Raw genomic sequence first — 16,280 nt, 5'->3', positions numbered from 1 at the left:
ATCTCTGCTGGTATTTTTTATTGTTTTTCAACCACTGTCTTTAATTTTGGATGCTGAAGAAATGCAGTAGTATCTTTGCCAAAAGGTAAGACACTGACAGATGTTCTGGCATAGATATAAGATATCATAAACACACCCTAGAGCTGGACCCGGAACATATAACTAGTTATCAATCAACAGTTGGCAAACGTTTGACATTATGTCTCGTTCCACCAGTTTCGAAAGTAAAGTAGTGATGATGATGGCCTTGTAACTAAGAGACAAACACAAACACATACAGAGTTTCGCCCTGCTTACTGGTGTCAGTTGGTATCACATACCTTTGCAATCTAAAAGGTATGATAGACATGATGAAAGACAGCAGGACAACATGCTGCTGTTCATTGAACACTGCAAGTTTTAAGTGGCTTCAGACATTCAGTTACAAGAATGAAACAATATTCTAATGAACAGAGGGTAGAAATAGCAATCAATCCCCCCAAAAATAGTAAATCCAGTACTTGAAAACATAAAAGAATTAGGTCATATTTGACTTGAATTAACTAATCACAGACACTTCTGCCATTTAAAAAAACTATACTGAACAAAAAATATAAATGCAACATGCAACAATTTCAACGATTTTACTGAGTTACAGTTCATATAAGGATTTAAATGAATTCATTAGGCCCTAAACTATGGCTTTCACATGACTGGACAGGGGCTCAGCCATGGGTGGCCTTAGAGGGCATACGCCTACCCACTTGGGAACCAAGTCCAGCCAATCAGACAAAGTTTTTCCCCACAAAAAAGGCTTTATTGCAGACAGAAATACTCCTCAGTTTCATCAGCTGTCCGGGTGGTTAGTCTCAGGTGAAGAATCCAGGACTGGCGTGGTTAAACGTGGTCTGCGGTTGTGAGGTCGGTTGGGCGTACCACCAAATTCTATAAAACGACGTTGGAGGCGGCTTATGGAATATAAATTAACATTCTATTCTCTGGAAACAGCTCTGGTGACATTCCTGCAGTCAGCTTGCCAATTGCACACTCCCTCAAAACTTGAGACGTCTGTGGCATTGTGTTGTCTGACAAAACTGCACATTTTAGAGTCGCCTTTTATTGTCATCAGCACAAGGTGCACATGTGTAATTATCATGCTGTTTGATCAGCTTCTTGATATGTCTGTCAGGTGGCTGGATTATCTTGGCAAAGGGGAAATGCTCACTAACATTTTGAGAGAAATAAGCTTTTTGTGAGTCATGAAACATGGGACCAACACTTTAAATGTTGCGTTTATATTTTTGTTCAGCGTATTAAGACAAGTGAATTGAGAACCCAATTTTGAACCATGGCCTTGTGTGATATAATGATGCTCCTGCTATTTTTCAGTGACCCCTATAATAAGATACATCTCTGAACCACACCATAATGTCACGTGTTAAGTGCAACTATCTTCAGGCGATACTTTAAGGACAAAGGGAAGGAGTGTCTCTTCATATGGGTAGATCTTTCTTTAGAGAGTGTCCCAGTGTTCCAAAGTGTCAGAGGTGCTGCCACCACGGAGCCATGAAAATCATCACTGTTCTTCTCCTCCTGAGCTTCTGCTGCCCTATCTCAGGTAAACTGCTATTCAAATCTATGAAATGTTTTATTTCCAATCCATGGTGATGCTGATTTCTGCCATATGGAGTAGTCTACTATTCTGATCTTTTAATGTTGGAGCTCTTGCACTGGTTTATATCATGTTACTTAGTTATATAGGTTGTAGGTCATTTCATATGAATTCATATCATATAATGTGACTACTACAACAAATACACTCATTTACAAATACACTCAAAAATCTCTGAAACTGGAAACACTTATCTCCCTCACTAGCTTTAAGCACCCGCTGTCAGAGCAGCTCACAGATTACTGCATCTGTACATAGCCCATCTATAATTTAGCCCAAACAACTACCTCTCCCCCTACTGTATTTATTTATTTATTTTGCTCCTTTGCACCCCATTATTTCTATCTTTACTTTGCACATTCTTCCACTGCAAATCTACCATTCCAGTGTTTTACTTGCTATATTGTATTTACTTGGCCACCATGGCCTTTTTTTGCCTTTACCTCCCTTATCTCACCTCATTTGCTCACATTGTCTATAGACTTATTTTTCTACTGTATTATTGACTGTATGTTTGTTTTACTCCATGTGTAACTCTGTGTTGTTGTATGTGTCGAACTGCTTTGCTTCATCTTGGCCAGGTCGCAATTGTAAATGAGAACTTGTTCTCAACTTGCCTACCTGGTTAAATAAAAGTGAAATAAAAAATAAAAAGCGACCTGGCTTAGATGGAGTGCCAATTCCATTTTCTAGCTTTTTCAAATAATGTTTTACGTTTCATTCTGATATTTTTCACACTGAAACCAAGTTGACAGACCAACTGCTCAGCATTCCATTGGCCTATAATGTTTATGTTATAGCTGAAACAAAAACTACCTGGAATACTTTCCATTCATGTTTTTGTAATTTGCCACACCAGTTTTTAGAAATTTGGAGAAAGATTATGTTGTTCATATTTAAAATAGATGCTCTGAAGTGCTATGTGTGCAGCTCCACCACAACCAATGACGCATGCAACCAGTCATCCCAAACCTGCCAGGCACCCCTTGATACCTGCATGACCACTGTGGACACATTTGGTGAGAGTACTTGGAAACCTAAGTGACACCAATTACAGTAGCCTAATAGGAGTAGAAATGCATTGATCCCATGGAGAGGGGAATTGATAGGTGAATTAATAAATGAAAAAGTGGAGCTTATTTGTTTGTATGGTAGTCTATTCCAGACAAAATAACCATACATGGTGAACAGATTTGAGAATTTAGAAGTGTGTGTATATACTACAAACCCCCGAGGTGCCTTATTGCTATTATGAACTGGTTACCAACGTAATTAGAGCAGTAAAAATAAATGTTTTGTCATACCTGTGGTATACGTCAGCCAATCAGCATTCAGGGCTCGAATGACCCAGTTTAAAATAGTAAAGATGCATTATTTCCCTTTTCCATCCACAGGCCAAATAAAGGCCATAGGGAAGTTTTGCGCCAGTGCAAGGACCTGCAAAGGAGCAGCGTCAGGGGCCTCAGTGGATGTGAATGGCAATGGGAACCAAGTCACCTGCTGCTCCAGTAACCTTTGTAACATCAACGGAGTGACTGGTGTTGGGCTAAGCACACTACTGACTCTGGCTGTGTGTTGTAGCCATGCTGTGCTCAACATTCTCTGGCTGCTCTGAGAATTACTGGATGACCTCATAGCATGGGGGGAATTCAGGCATAGCCTGCCTCCAGCACAATAGGCAACAATTTCACTTAATATTTACAGTACATTTTATTTACCAAACTAATACAGAGCTCATATATATTGTTTGTATTTATATTGAATTAATGTGACAATGTTGTGCGGTAATAAAAGGTATGCATTGTATTTATATGGCTTTGGCTGTGATGTTTTGTATTGTGTTAAATAACTGTGGTAAATAGTTTGGCCCTATGTGAAGAGAATAAACAAAGATTAATCTTTGGTAAAAACAAGTAAACTGGTTTTATGTTTGCTCTACAACTGGTATACATTTGCATTGACTCCTCCCATAGAAGTGACGTTTAACAACATATAAACATATGTCCCGCCCTTTTTCATTCCCTTTCCGCTAAAATCTAAGTAGTAAGTCAACGTGCTTAAGGTGCTCGGTTCTTCTTTTGAAGCTAAGGCCCTGAATCCGGCGACTAGCACAACTAAAATTAGGCATCCGACGCCCAAACTATAAGATCTACATAGAAAGATGGCATCTGTATCTGAACTCGCTTGTATTTACTCTGCCCTCATCCTCCACGATGATGAAGTCACGGTCACAGTAAGTCCTGCTTCCATTACCTGCATAAAATGGCGCCTTCGCTGGCCTCTGTATCTAACCAGGCAGATTTGGAAGACTGGTTCTTGTCGTTAGTGCCGAGGTAGTGTCTACGTGAATACGAAGTGAGAGTATGCTAGTTATATAATTGCAGTTAACTGTTCAAAATGATAGTTTACTAGTCGGCAATGTCAGTAGTTAACTAACGTTAGTTAGTTAGCCGGTGCCGCAGCCACCATGAGTAGTCTTCTATTCTAGCCAACAATGTGTTGTTGCTTGAGGCATTGCTACTCTAGCCTGCAAACTAGCTAACCCCGGTGCCTTAGTCAAATCTGTTTATTGCAAATTACTAGCTAACCAACGTTGACTAGTCGGAACATTTATTTGCCCGTATCTTTTTGGCGCTAACTTTAGCATGTTAACGCTGGTAAACGATCACATGTGAATGCGATGAAGGCAGCCACCAATGGGTGTGGTTTCTTCCCACTTTGGCTTTTGCCAGTTGCCAGCTAACTTGTTTACTAACCTGACAAAGGCTAAACAACTCCAGTCTGATGGTAGTTTTGGCTTCATGGTTGTAGGGGTCTGTGATGTCTAATCTAATATTTCTCCATGTGTTTGCAGGAAGACAAACTGATGGCTCTCATCAAGGCTGCCAATGTGACGATTGAGCCTTTCTGGCCCAGTCTGTTCTCCAAGGTGAGTGAAACCCTTTTCTCCATCACCTTACACGCATGCAACAGGGTTATGCATTTGTTATTGGGGAATCCTCTGTGGCGCTTCCAATTTATTCCTTCAGTGTCATCCACACATTCCTTCATATCTATGGTGTAAGACCTTCCGTCTCTACTAGTTTACTGTGGTGTGTGAGAACTTTTGTAATAAAATAAAAAACAATGGCGATGCCACTTAGTTGCTTTCTGTAAATGATTATACTCGGACATGTAGTCATTCATGTGTAAAGGCTACACTGTCTGACCCTATCCTGCTTCCTGTCTGTGTTACAGGCCCTGGCCAGCGTAGACATTGGCAGCCTGATCTGCAACGTGGGTGCAGGTGGTGGAGCTGCACCTGCCGCTGGAGGCGCTGCACCTGCTGCAGACGCACCAGGTAACAAAGGCCTTGTTTGGACAGGAATAGTATTACTACAGCCGTTGGTTATGTCATTATTTTGTGATGGAAACCTGGAGGTTTTTATTCCAGGCATGAATATATTCATGTCTAGACTAGAGGTCGACCAATTAACCTCTCTAGGGTATGTGGGATGGTAGCGCCTCACCTCGTCAACAGCCAGTGAAACTGCAGGGCGCCAAATTCAAAACAACAGAATCCCATAATTAAAATTCCTCAAACATACATGTATTTTACACCATTTTAAAGATACACTTGTTGTAAATCCAGCCACAGTGTCCGATTTCAAATAGGCTTTCTGACGAAAGCAAACCAAACGATTGTTAGGTGAGTGCCTATTCATAGAAAAACACAGCCATTTTTCCAGCCAAAGAGAGGAGTCACAAAAGGCAGAAATATAGATAAAATGAATGGCTAACCTTTGATGATCTTCATCAGATGACACTCATAGGACTTCATGTTACACAATACATGTATGTTTTGGTCGGTAAAGTTCATATTTATATCCAAAAATCTAAGTTTACATTGGCGTGTTATGCTCAGTAGTTCCAAAACATCCGGTGATCATCCACATCAATTTACAGAAATACTCATCATAAATGTTGATGAAAATACAAGTGTTATACTTTGAATTTTAGATCCACTTCTCCTTAATGCAACCGCTGTCAGATTTCAAAAAAACTTTACGGAAAAAGCAAACCATGCAATAATCTGAGTACGGCGCTAAGACGACAAATCGACCCAAAGAGATATCCGCCATGTTGGAGTCAACATAAGTCAGAGATAGCATTATAAATATTCACTTACCTTTGGTGATCTTCATCAGAATGCACTCCCAGGAATCCCAGTTCCACAATAAATGTTTGTTTTGTTCGATAATGTCCATTTATGTCCAAATTCCTCCGTGCAAGTCCAGCGGAAAGTACAGACAAAAAGTTCCGTTAGTCTGTAGAAACATGTCAAACGATGTATGTAATCAATCTTTAGGATGTTTTTAACATAAATCTTCAATAATGTTCCAACTGGAGAATTCCTTTGTCTTGAGAAAAGCAAATGGAACAGAGCTCGCTCTCACGTGAACGAGCATCACGAGCTCAAAGCATTCTGCCAGACCTCTGACTCATTCCCCTCTCATTCGGCCCCACTTCACAGTAGAAACATCAAACAAGGTCTAGTGGAAGCCGTAGGAAGTGCATCATGACCCCATTTCCACTGTATCTTGGATAAGCAAAGAGTTGAAAACCTACAAACCTCAGATTTCCCACTTCCTGGTTGGATTTTTTCTCTGGTTTTTGCCTGCCATATGAGGTCTGTTATACTCACAGACATCATTCAAACAGTTTTAGAAACTTCAGAGTGTTTTCTATCCAAATCTACTAATAATATGCATATCCTAAGATCTGGGCCTGAGTAGCAGGCAGTTTACTCTGGGCATGCTTTTCATCCGGATGTGAAAATACTGCCCCCTACCCCAAAGAAGTTAATTAGGGCCGTTTTCTAGTTTTCATAACAATCAGTAATCTGCATTTTTGGATGCAAATTATATTGCACTCCACGAGGAGAATGCGTGGCAGGCTGACTACCTGTTACGCGAGTGTAGCAAAGAGACAAAGTAAGTTGCTAGCTAGCATTAAACTTATCTTATAAAAAAACAATCAATCTTAACATAATCACTAGTTAACTATACATGGTTGATGGTATTACTAGTTTATCTAGCTTGTCCTGCGTTGCATATAATCAATGCGGTGCCTGTTTATCATCGAATCACAGCCTATGTCGCCAAACGGGTGATGATTTAACAAGTGCATTTGCAACAAAAAAAAACGCTGTCGCTGCACCAATGTGTACCTAACCATAAACATCAATGCATTTCTTAAAATCAATACACAAGTATATCTATTTTTACATTTTTTAAAATCTGCATATTTAGTTCATATTGCCTGCTAACATGATTTTCTTTTAACTAGGGAAATTGTGTCACTTCTCTTGCATTCAGTGTAAGCAGAGTCAGGGTATATGCAACAGTTCGCCTGTCCCATTGCGAACTGTGAAGACCATTTCTTCCTAACAAAGACTGTAATTAATTTGCCAGAATTTTACATAATTATAACATTGAAGGTTGTGCAATGTAATATTTAGACTTAGGGATGCCACCCGTTAGATAAAATATGGAACGGTTCCGTATTTCACTGAAAGAATAAACGTTTTGTTTCTGGATTTGACCGTATTAATGACCTAATGCTTGTATTTCTGATATATTATAATTAAGTCTATGATTTGGTAGGCAGCAGCAGGCTCGTAAGCATTCATTCAAACCGCTTTCCTGCATTTGCCAGAAGCTCTTCACTGTGCTTCAAGCATTGCGCTGTTTATGACTTCAATCCTATCAACTCCCGAGATTAAGCTGGCAATACTATAGTGCCTATAAGAACATCCAATAGTCAAAGGTATATGAAATACAAACGGTATAGAGAGAAATAGTCCTATAATAACTATAACCTAAAACTTCTTAACTGGGAATATTGATGACTCATGTTAAAAGGAACCACCAGCTTTCATATGTTCTCGTGTTCTGAGCAAGGAACTTAAATGTTAGCTTTTTTACATGGCACATATTGCACTATTACTTCTCCAACACTGTGCATTATTTAAACCAAATTGAACACATTTAATTTATTTGAGACTAAATTTATTTTATTTATGTATTATATTAAGTTAAGTGTTCATTCAGTATTGTTGTAATTGTCATTATTATATATATTTATTGTCTAGACTAGAGGTTGGCCGATTATGATTTTTCACCACCGATACTGATTATTGGAGGACCATAATCGGTCAACCTCTAGTCTAGACAATAATAAGCTACACTGATAACTCTTGGTTGGCTGCCAAATGTGTAGGTGTCCCCATAATATTTATTTTAGTGATCCACTGTAAATGCCCCCAATCCTGCTGTGAGCTGCTGAACAGTGCACTGCACTAGAGATGCGTTATGGATGAGAAAGTGAACTTGCCATTTCCAAAAAGTTCAGCGGAGAATTGGGGATGCACATTTAGAGCCCAAGTCTCATTAAATAGGCCTAGGCACAGTACTTTTTTGAACATTTAATTAAACTGATGTATTTGGCGATTAACAACGTATAGCTTTGTTGATACATATAGTTAATTCGTATGAAATATATGCGCAGCATTTATTTTCTTGCTCAAACTGCATGCAGCACCTGTCAAACTCTATTTTTACACTCCTACCATGTAAAAATTGACATGGCAGATTCGGACTGGACTAAAATTAGATGTGATGTGTTTTGTGCTCTTAATCCGTTTTCCTCATACAGCCCACCCGGCCATTCTCCCGGCACTGAAGCTGCCAGTCGGAAGCAAGACGCTTTTCGTAGCATATTATCAAATGTCCAATAAAAATACATTAGTCATTAAGCTGGAATTGTGTACAACAGTAGGCATGTCCCAAAACTCTGCTCAAATGTCCTTGAATTGCCACTATCTGTGTGAACCCTGAGCATGGTCTCTGAGCCAGCGCTTACTACTATCAGTGGTTTAAAAACTGACTGTGATCACTTCCTGTTACGCCCACAACAAACGTCTCTGGCGCTTGCAAGCACCGGCTAGGCCGGCGATAGTAGCCTGGTTTCCACTACAGCAGTGTCTTTCCCTTTATTTACCCAGTTTGTCACCAATGGGTTTATTTCACCTAAATCAGACCGTGGTAATTTAATTATGGTTTTAACTTGGAGGATATTTCATGGTACATGTACTGATGCCATACCTTGTTTTCCTGCATTACAGCCAAGGAGGAGGAGAAGAAAGAAGAGAAGAAGGAAGAGTCAGAGGAGGGTTCCGATGACGACATGGGCTTCGGTCTTTTCGACTAAACCAGTTTTTGTAACAAATAAAATCAAAGAAACTGAACTGGCAATATTTGTGGTTTCCTTTGAGCATAAGTGTGCTTCATGAAATGACCTGTAAACAATATAATCTAATGGGAGGAATAGTTTACCCTTTGAAATCAACGCCCATTTTATTTCACAGCACACAAGGAAAACACACTTCTGAAGACAAAGAACGATACATTTTATTAGTTTAAGGAACTGTACAGGTTATTCTTCCTGAGAATAAGTTACACCCAAAACAAGCGGTTTGAGATTGTACACATGATAGGGACATTAAGGTCTAACAGTCTGGAGAGGCAGAATCTGTAAACCAGGGTCATTCATTAGGCACCAAACAAAAATTGAACAAGTAAGGACTACCTGAGGTTGTCCAATAAGTGATGCTTATTTTCCATTGCAAAATGTTTTGCTACAGTGTGCCCTAATGAATATGACCGAGACAATGGGGCTTAACCAAAGAAGCAGAAAGGTTTCACTTGGGGCTCTATTCAATCCGTATCGTGGAAGTTCAGCATTACTGGGGCGGCAGGTAGCAAGTCGCTCTGGATAAGAGCATCTGCGAAATGACATGTTATAGTCGGCTCAATCTGAAAATACATTTCTATTGTGCAATCTAACGCTTTATTGATCCAGATTGAATAGAGCACCTGGTTTAAATATACAAAAACAGTGATACGGGAATGGCTAGCAATGGGACTGTATAACTGCCAAACTATTGGATGATTCAAATCATTTGGCACGTGATAGTTCATCTTCACTGTGGAACTTAAATGTGCCTCCCCCTTATAACATTTCAATCCCAGAAATGCTGAAAAATATATCTGTATATTTACTATTAGTTAACTTAAAAAGTGGCATGTGACATGTTTGAAAAAACAATTTATTTTTTGCTGTGTCGAGAGGTGCCTGAGTCTGTAAGAGGATGAAAAAATGAGCTTCCAAAATATATAATTCTAGTGGAGTGTTGGGATGAGCATTATATGCTGTGATACTGTAGGGAAGGTAAGTGTTTTAACATTGAGATCTCTCAGAAACACAATGTTAATCATTACCATTTATAGCTTGTAGTTCTTCAATGGATCAGATGTTCCAGTTAGAATATAATCTATTTCCTCATCTGTGATAATTAGAATTATTAGCCACCTGGAAGAAGACGTCTGACGTGAGCTGAACTTCACCTCTGGATAAAAAAAAAAAACAATCAGCACAAACGAGACGCAGCCAAATCTAATAAAACAAGAGTTTGTATGTAACTGATCTCCAACCATCCAGGGATCCTGGAGTGCAGCGACAGACAAAACACAAGTCTATAAAAAGTTTTTAGGAAGGGGGTGGAAGGGTACGATCAGGTCGAGTGTCCACTTCGGTCTCTGTCCTGTAGTATCAGGAGCTCTGATCGAGGTGTGAGCTGAGCAGTCTTGACTTGTGACATTGTGCAGATTGCTATGGGAGCTGAAACCAACCAGCTCTTTCCACAGCAGACTCGCTTCCCTCTGTTATATCCCTCCCCTTGGAGGTCTTCCATGCCCAGGGAGCTAGGTACCGGAGGTGGCTAGTGTGACCCCCGGGACTGGGCATGGATCATCTTGAGCCGGGCCTGGTCGATGACGTCCAGCAGGTTCTTGGCATCCACAGCCAGGGCATGTGCGGCAGTCAGCATTTGTTTCTTGTAGTCCTGCTGCAAGCTGGTGAGGACATACTGCTGGGCCAGCTTCATCTTGTTGATCAGCTCGGCCAGGTCAGAGTTCAAGAGCTTCTGGGCCATCTCAATCTGCAGAGGAAGACAGGAGTTAAAGAACACACAATAGACAACTGTCTTTTACATAACTTATTTTGTCCTCAGACACAATAGGACAACAGTCTTGAGTATTAACAGACAGGCAATATGTTTATTTGTAATGAAGAGTTGTTAATCACCTCTCTGTGTGTGCTTGCTGGTAACACTGGTATGGTCTCATCCACTGTGGCCAATAGGGTTCTCAAAGCTAGTCCCACCTCCTGTGGAAAAAAAGAACCAGGATATCACTAATATAAATCAAAGCTGCAATGGCTGAGAAATCAGTGTCCCTCGACAAGAGAAATAATACCATTCGCTCTTGAGGAATGATCACCAACATATGACAATGATTCAACAATAAACATATAATTCATGTCCTCTCTAGCTCAGTTTGTAGAGCATGGTGCTTACAACAGCAGGATAGTAGGTTTGATTCCCGGGACCACCAACATGTAACAAATGTACTAAGTCACTTTGGATGATCGTGTCTGCTAAATGGCTTATATTATTATAGCCTTACCTTGACCATAGGGACGTACTCCTCTGGAGGGGCTGGCTGGATCTTACTGGACATCTCTATAACAGCCTTGACCAGGCCCGTCACGTTCTCATACACCTTGTCGTTGGAGCGGTCCAAGTTGGCCGTGGGGGGAGGGCTGATCTCCTGAGGCTGGATCTACACACCATGGGAATGAGTTGGTTCACATACAACATAGTGAGGGAAGTGAATCTTTCTCCTTCAAATAATTTGAGTGATTCTACGGTGAATCTATTATGATAAAGTGTGATTATGCTGATCTAATGGGACCCAATTGAGTGTCAGTGTTCTAGAGAAAATAAGCTAGGTGATTTTGTCTGACTTGATTTTTGAACAGAAGTGTCCCAGCTGTCCTATCCACTGGAACCACAAGGTGGTGTAAAGCTAAAATGGTTTTGTTTCTGTAACCACTAGCAGCCAGCAATTTATAGATTAATCAAGTATTTTACAAAGTGAACACTAGACGACAGTATTTGCCAGAATTACTGTAACTCGATTCACAATATGAGAGCATACAATCTCTGAACATGGTTGTGAATGACGTGTGATGAATTGGACAACCCAAAACAGACATCTAGACAAACACCACGGTCCAGAGAGGAGGCAGATGGTGGTGTACTATAATCTACTAAACTACAGTTAGTAATGGTAACTATGACTACACAGCCCAACATGCATCACACCATACCACAGGGAAGAGAGTCATCAATGGAGGCCTAAATATATTTATTATTTCTCCCACTAATTCATTTGACATTAGTACTGTGACTGACAAACAAACCAATACAGTAATTTGGTCATTACTGAAATGACTGCCACTGAATACTAGAATGATTTGCTTTGTTTATGGCTTTCTTTGCCAAGCCTCACTGGTTTTAGAACATGGGCCTGGATGAAGTGGCCTCATCCGGAGTAGTCGCCTCTAGACACTGAACTAAGACCAGTTTGTGTTGCCCCCTCTAATGGTTACGGTTAGGATTCAGGGAGAGTAAAGTGATCTTAAGGCCAATGCCACTATGCTAAGAAGGTTTGATGACTCCTGTACAGTGGTAGAGAATGTGTTATTAGAGTGCTCCCTAGTGGTCAGACAGTGACTGACAAACACAGAGCTCTTACCCTCCAGGGCTAAAGGGCAACAACAGTAGGTTGGTGCAGAGGCAAAACAAGGGAGGGTGAGCGGGAGGGAGAGGGGAGAGGGGGATGCAGGGAAAACAAGAGAGATAAAAGATTAACACTGCAGAACAGAAGGCAAGAGGCAACGCATGCAATGCATCAACACAATACAAGCAGATAGGGTCGTGTTCATTAGGGCACACCGTTTTAAAACACTTTGCAATGGAAAATGAAAATGGGCATTTTTTACTGGAGAGTTGAGATAGTATCTCCTGTTTCAGTCTGTTTCAAGTGATAAAGGTCTGAGTGCTAGTTGGATGTTGCAGTGAGAAAAATATCAAAAGGTCTGCACTCTATCGTATTCAGAGTTGCTGTATTGTACATCATGACGTTAGCTTTCGCCGGCCAACTGAGCATGGAGTCTAAAACCTTTGATCCAGGATCATGATCAAAAGACGGTGAGAAGGGAGCTTTGGATTTCACTGGGGTCTGTCTTGTTAGGAAGCACTGTGTTTTCCTTGGGCTTCTCTATACTCCACTGCACTACAAGCCTCTGTTTTAATTGGGTTTTATTTTCAGAGCTAGAAGAAGAGCGGCCTCGCTAAGGGTCTCCTTTCAAACTGCCTGCTTGGAAAGTTACGAGAGAGAAAAAGCACTCTCCATTCCAACAGTCTTCATTTCACTGGCTTCTCTCGAAATGGACGGTTGTTGCATAACTAGGATCCAAAATAAAAGCCCAGAAAGTGTGGTTTTACCGTGGGCCTTTTCTTGGCCGGCTTGGCAGCGTCTGTCTGGGTGGGGCTGTGTGGCAGAAAGGTCGCGACCCTGGCGGTGTAGGGGTGGGATGATCTTTATCTAACCACCAACCTCCCCATGAGAATGATAGATTGCCAGGAAGAAAACTGCCTTTTATGTTTTGGGACAGTCATTGTATATTTTAGATTCCCATGGACAAGCATGGTGCTGGGTATGTTTTATTTTATTTTTATTTTACCGTTATTTTACCAGGTAAGTTGACTGAGAACACATTCTCATTTGCAGCAACGACCTGGGGAATAGTTACAGGGGAGAGGAGGGGGATGAATGAGCCAATTATAAACTGGGGATTATTAGGTGACCATGATGGTTTGAGGGCCAGATTGGGAATTTAGCCAGGACACCGGGGTTAACACCCCTACTCTTACGATAAGTGCCATGGGATCTTTAATGACCTCAGAGAGTCAGGACACCCGTTTAACGTCCCATCCGAAAGACGGCACCCTACACAGGGCAGTGTCCCCAATCACTGCCCTGGGGCATTGGGATATTTTTCAGACCAGAGGAAAGAGTGCCTCCTACTGGCCCTCCAACAACATGTACAGTGCATATGGAAAGTATTCAGACCCCTTGACTTAATAAGGCTGTAACATAACAAAATGTGGGAAAAGTCAAGGGGTCTGAATACTTTCCGAATGCACTGTACATGTAAGTGTATGTGTTTGTTCTAAGTGCAGATAAGTGTATGTGTGTGTGTCTTGTGTATCCACTGGTGTCTTTAGTGTGTATTTCTATATCTGTCCATGTGTCTAAGTACCATCTCTGTCAGAGAGATGGGCTTTGGGTTGTGCTAGCCTTGCTCTGTGCTGTCTGATACTTGGGAGGGGGAGAGAGGGGGAGAGAGCTGCGCTGATCTAGGAGCCCCGTTCTGTTCTGCCGACTAGGAGCAACTTTACCCGCCTGGGCTCCTGGTGAACCAGGGGAAATACTGACATGTTTTCAGAGCTTTTCCATTCAGATCCCATTCTGCTCTGAATCTGGCTATAGGTTCAAGTTCTCACAGCTCTTGAATAAACTGAGAGGACGTATTTTATGTAAGAACTTATAAAAGGAAGTGGTGATGGCCAGGTGAGAAAGAGAAAGCATGCTTGAAACAGCTGCAGCAACTCATAGCAGTCAAAAGCACATGCATCGTCTCAATATTGAAGTAATGGTCTCTTTCTCATACAACGTCATGGTGGTATTACAGACTCATGGGTTCAGACTCAGAGTTTTTCCCTGACCATGTGACCTAACCAGGAGAAACTCTAGGCCCTGCAACTCCTAGGTATGAGTCATGTAGTCTGGTCCCAGATCTATTGTGCCATCTTGCCAATTCCTAGACAGCCTCCTATGAGAGTTGGCAAGATAGCACACACAAATCTAGGACCAGGCTAAACCAAGCTATGTTTTTTGTAACAGTGACCCTTGAGTAAGACATTAAGACAATGTTGTCTTGTTGCTGTAACGGTGACCCTGGAATAAGACATTAATACAGTGTTGTCTTGTTGCTGTAACGGTGACCCTGGAATAAGACATTAAGACAGTGTTGTCTTGTTGCTGTAACGGTGACCCTGGAATAAGACATTAAGACAGTGTTGTCTTGTTGCTGTAACGGTGACCCTGGAATAAGACATTAAGACAGTGTTGTCTTGTTGCTGTAACGGTGACCCTGGAATAAGACATTAAGACAGTGTTGTCTTGTTGCTGTAACGGTGACCCTGGAATAAGACATTAAGACAGTGTTGTCTTGTTGCTGTAACGGTGACCCTGGAATAAGACATTAAGACAGTGTTGTCTTGTTGCTGTAACGGTGACCCTGGAATAAGACATTAAGACAGTGTTGTCTTGTTGCTGTAACGGTGACCCTGGAATAAGACATTAATACAGTGTTGTCTTGTTGCTGTAACGGTGACCCTGGAATAAGACATTAAGACAGTGTTGTCTTGTTGCTGTAACGGTGACCCTGGAATAAGACATTAAGACAGTGTTGTCTTGTTGCTGTAACGGTGACCCTGGAATAAGACATTAAGACAGTGTTGTCTTGTTGCTGTAACGGTGACCCTGGAATAAGACATTAAGACAGTGTTGTCTTGTTGCTGTAACGGTGACCCTGGAATAAGACATTAAGACAGTGTTGTCTTGTTGCTGTAACGGTGACCCTGGAATAAGACATTAAGACAGTGTTGTCTTGTTGCTGTAACGGTGACCCTGGAATAAGACATTAAGACAGTGTTGTCTTGGTGCTGTGAGTGTTGCTGTACCTTGAGCCCCTCGTTGTAGCTGTCTACAGGGTTGAGGCTGGCCAGACTGCCCAGGTGGCTGGGGGCTCCAGGACGAGGAGGCTTCTTAGGAGGGGCCACATGCTCTGAGAGGAAAGAGAGAGGGAAGATAGTTCATGTTTTTGTGAGTGAGTGAGTGAGTGAGTGAGTGAGCGAGAGAGCGAGTGAGAGAGTATATGTGTGAGAGAGGGAGAGAGTGAGAGAGTATATGTGTGAGAGGGAGAGTGAGAGAGTATATGTGTGAGAGGAAGAGTGAGAGAGTATATGTGGGAGAGAGAAAGAGTGTGAGACAGAGGAGTGTCACTTTTAGTACACATGTTGACATTCCAGCCTGTGGAGTGACAGATTGTGCTGATGATCGTCCTACCTGGTTTCCCCAGTCCCACTGGTTGGTATATGTGTTGGTTTCCCGTCTGAGGGGAAATAGAAACACAAACAAGTGATTAGAAAGGCACATTGGCACTTTTCTGGCAGGCTGAACGTGCTTTTCCAACAGCACTCAGGATTAAGGCTTCCCATGGCCCAGTCTGTGTGTTATTGTGGGTATTCTGCGGGTAGCAGCATTACATATCTCAGACCTTCCGAGGCACACAGCCAAGTACAGCCATGTTTCACCCAGCTACATTTCTCCAGCTCCTCCCCGAAACCCTCTTCTTCTCTCGCTCTATTTGAACACACTCTGGTGTTTTCTTCTCCCCCCCGCATTCCAATGCTTCCTCTTCTTAGAGAAGAGACCCAGTCAGCCCAGTAGACTTCTGTAATTACTGTGTAAATGGGTCTGGTTGGTTTGTGGGGGCTCTACAGCTGACGCCTGTTTTTAAAGATTATCCAGCAGCAGAGAGAGAGTGTGGATGG

At 41.7% G+C, this 16,280-nt stretch overlaps 2 protein-coding genes across 21 annotated transcripts in view; one reads left to right on the top strand and one right to left on the bottom strand.

Annotated features, from left to right (window-relative positions):
- The first annotated feature begins 3,621 nt into the window (after positions 1 to 3,621).
- Positions 3,622 to 8,939, top strand: rplp1 (ribosomal protein lateral stalk subunit P1). The gene is made up of 4 exons (XM_071375332.1): positions 3,622 to 3,884; positions 4,506 to 4,580; positions 4,889 to 4,991; positions 8,817 to 8,939. The coding sequence occupies exons 1-4, from the start codon at positions 3,813 to 3,815 to the stop codon at positions 8,900 to 8,902; spliced, it is 336 nt and encodes a 111-aa protein (XP_071231433.1). The 5' UTR covers positions 3,622 to 3,812; the 3' UTR covers positions 8,903 to 8,939.
- A 145-nt stretch (positions 8,940 to 9,084) lies between these two features.
- Positions 9,085 to 16,280, bottom strand: part of ptk2aa (protein tyrosine kinase 2aa) — a 160,344-nt gene continuing 153,148 nt past the window's right edge. For all 20 annotated transcript variants that reach the window (XM_071375321.1, XM_071375313.1, XM_071375322.1 and 17 more), the window contains 5 exons: positions 15,793 to 15,838; positions 15,408 to 15,511; positions 11,218 to 11,373; positions 10,838 to 10,918; positions 9,085 to 10,691 (listed from right to left, as the gene is read on the bottom strand). In XM_071375321.1, the coding sequence (XP_071231422.1) occupies positions 10,473 to 10,691; positions 10,838 to 10,918; positions 11,218 to 11,373; positions 15,408 to 15,511; positions 15,793 to 15,838 (606 nt within the window). In that variant the 3' untranslated portion in view covers positions 9,085 to 10,472. The remainder of the gene's footprint in view (positions 10,692 to 10,837; positions 10,919 to 11,217; positions 11,374 to 15,407; positions 15,512 to 15,792; positions 15,839 to 16,280) is intronic.

Source organism: Salvelinus alpinus, chromosome 29 (assembly GCF_045679555.1).
Source record: "Salvelinus alpinus chromosome 29, SLU_Salpinus.1, whole genome shotgun sequence".
Taxonomy (NCBI): domain Eukaryota; kingdom Metazoa; phylum Chordata; class Actinopteri; order Salmoniformes; family Salmonidae; genus Salvelinus; species Salvelinus alpinus.
The sequence above is the reverse complement of the archived record's forward strand: the minus strand, read 5'-3'. Positions and strand labels throughout refer to the sequence as shown.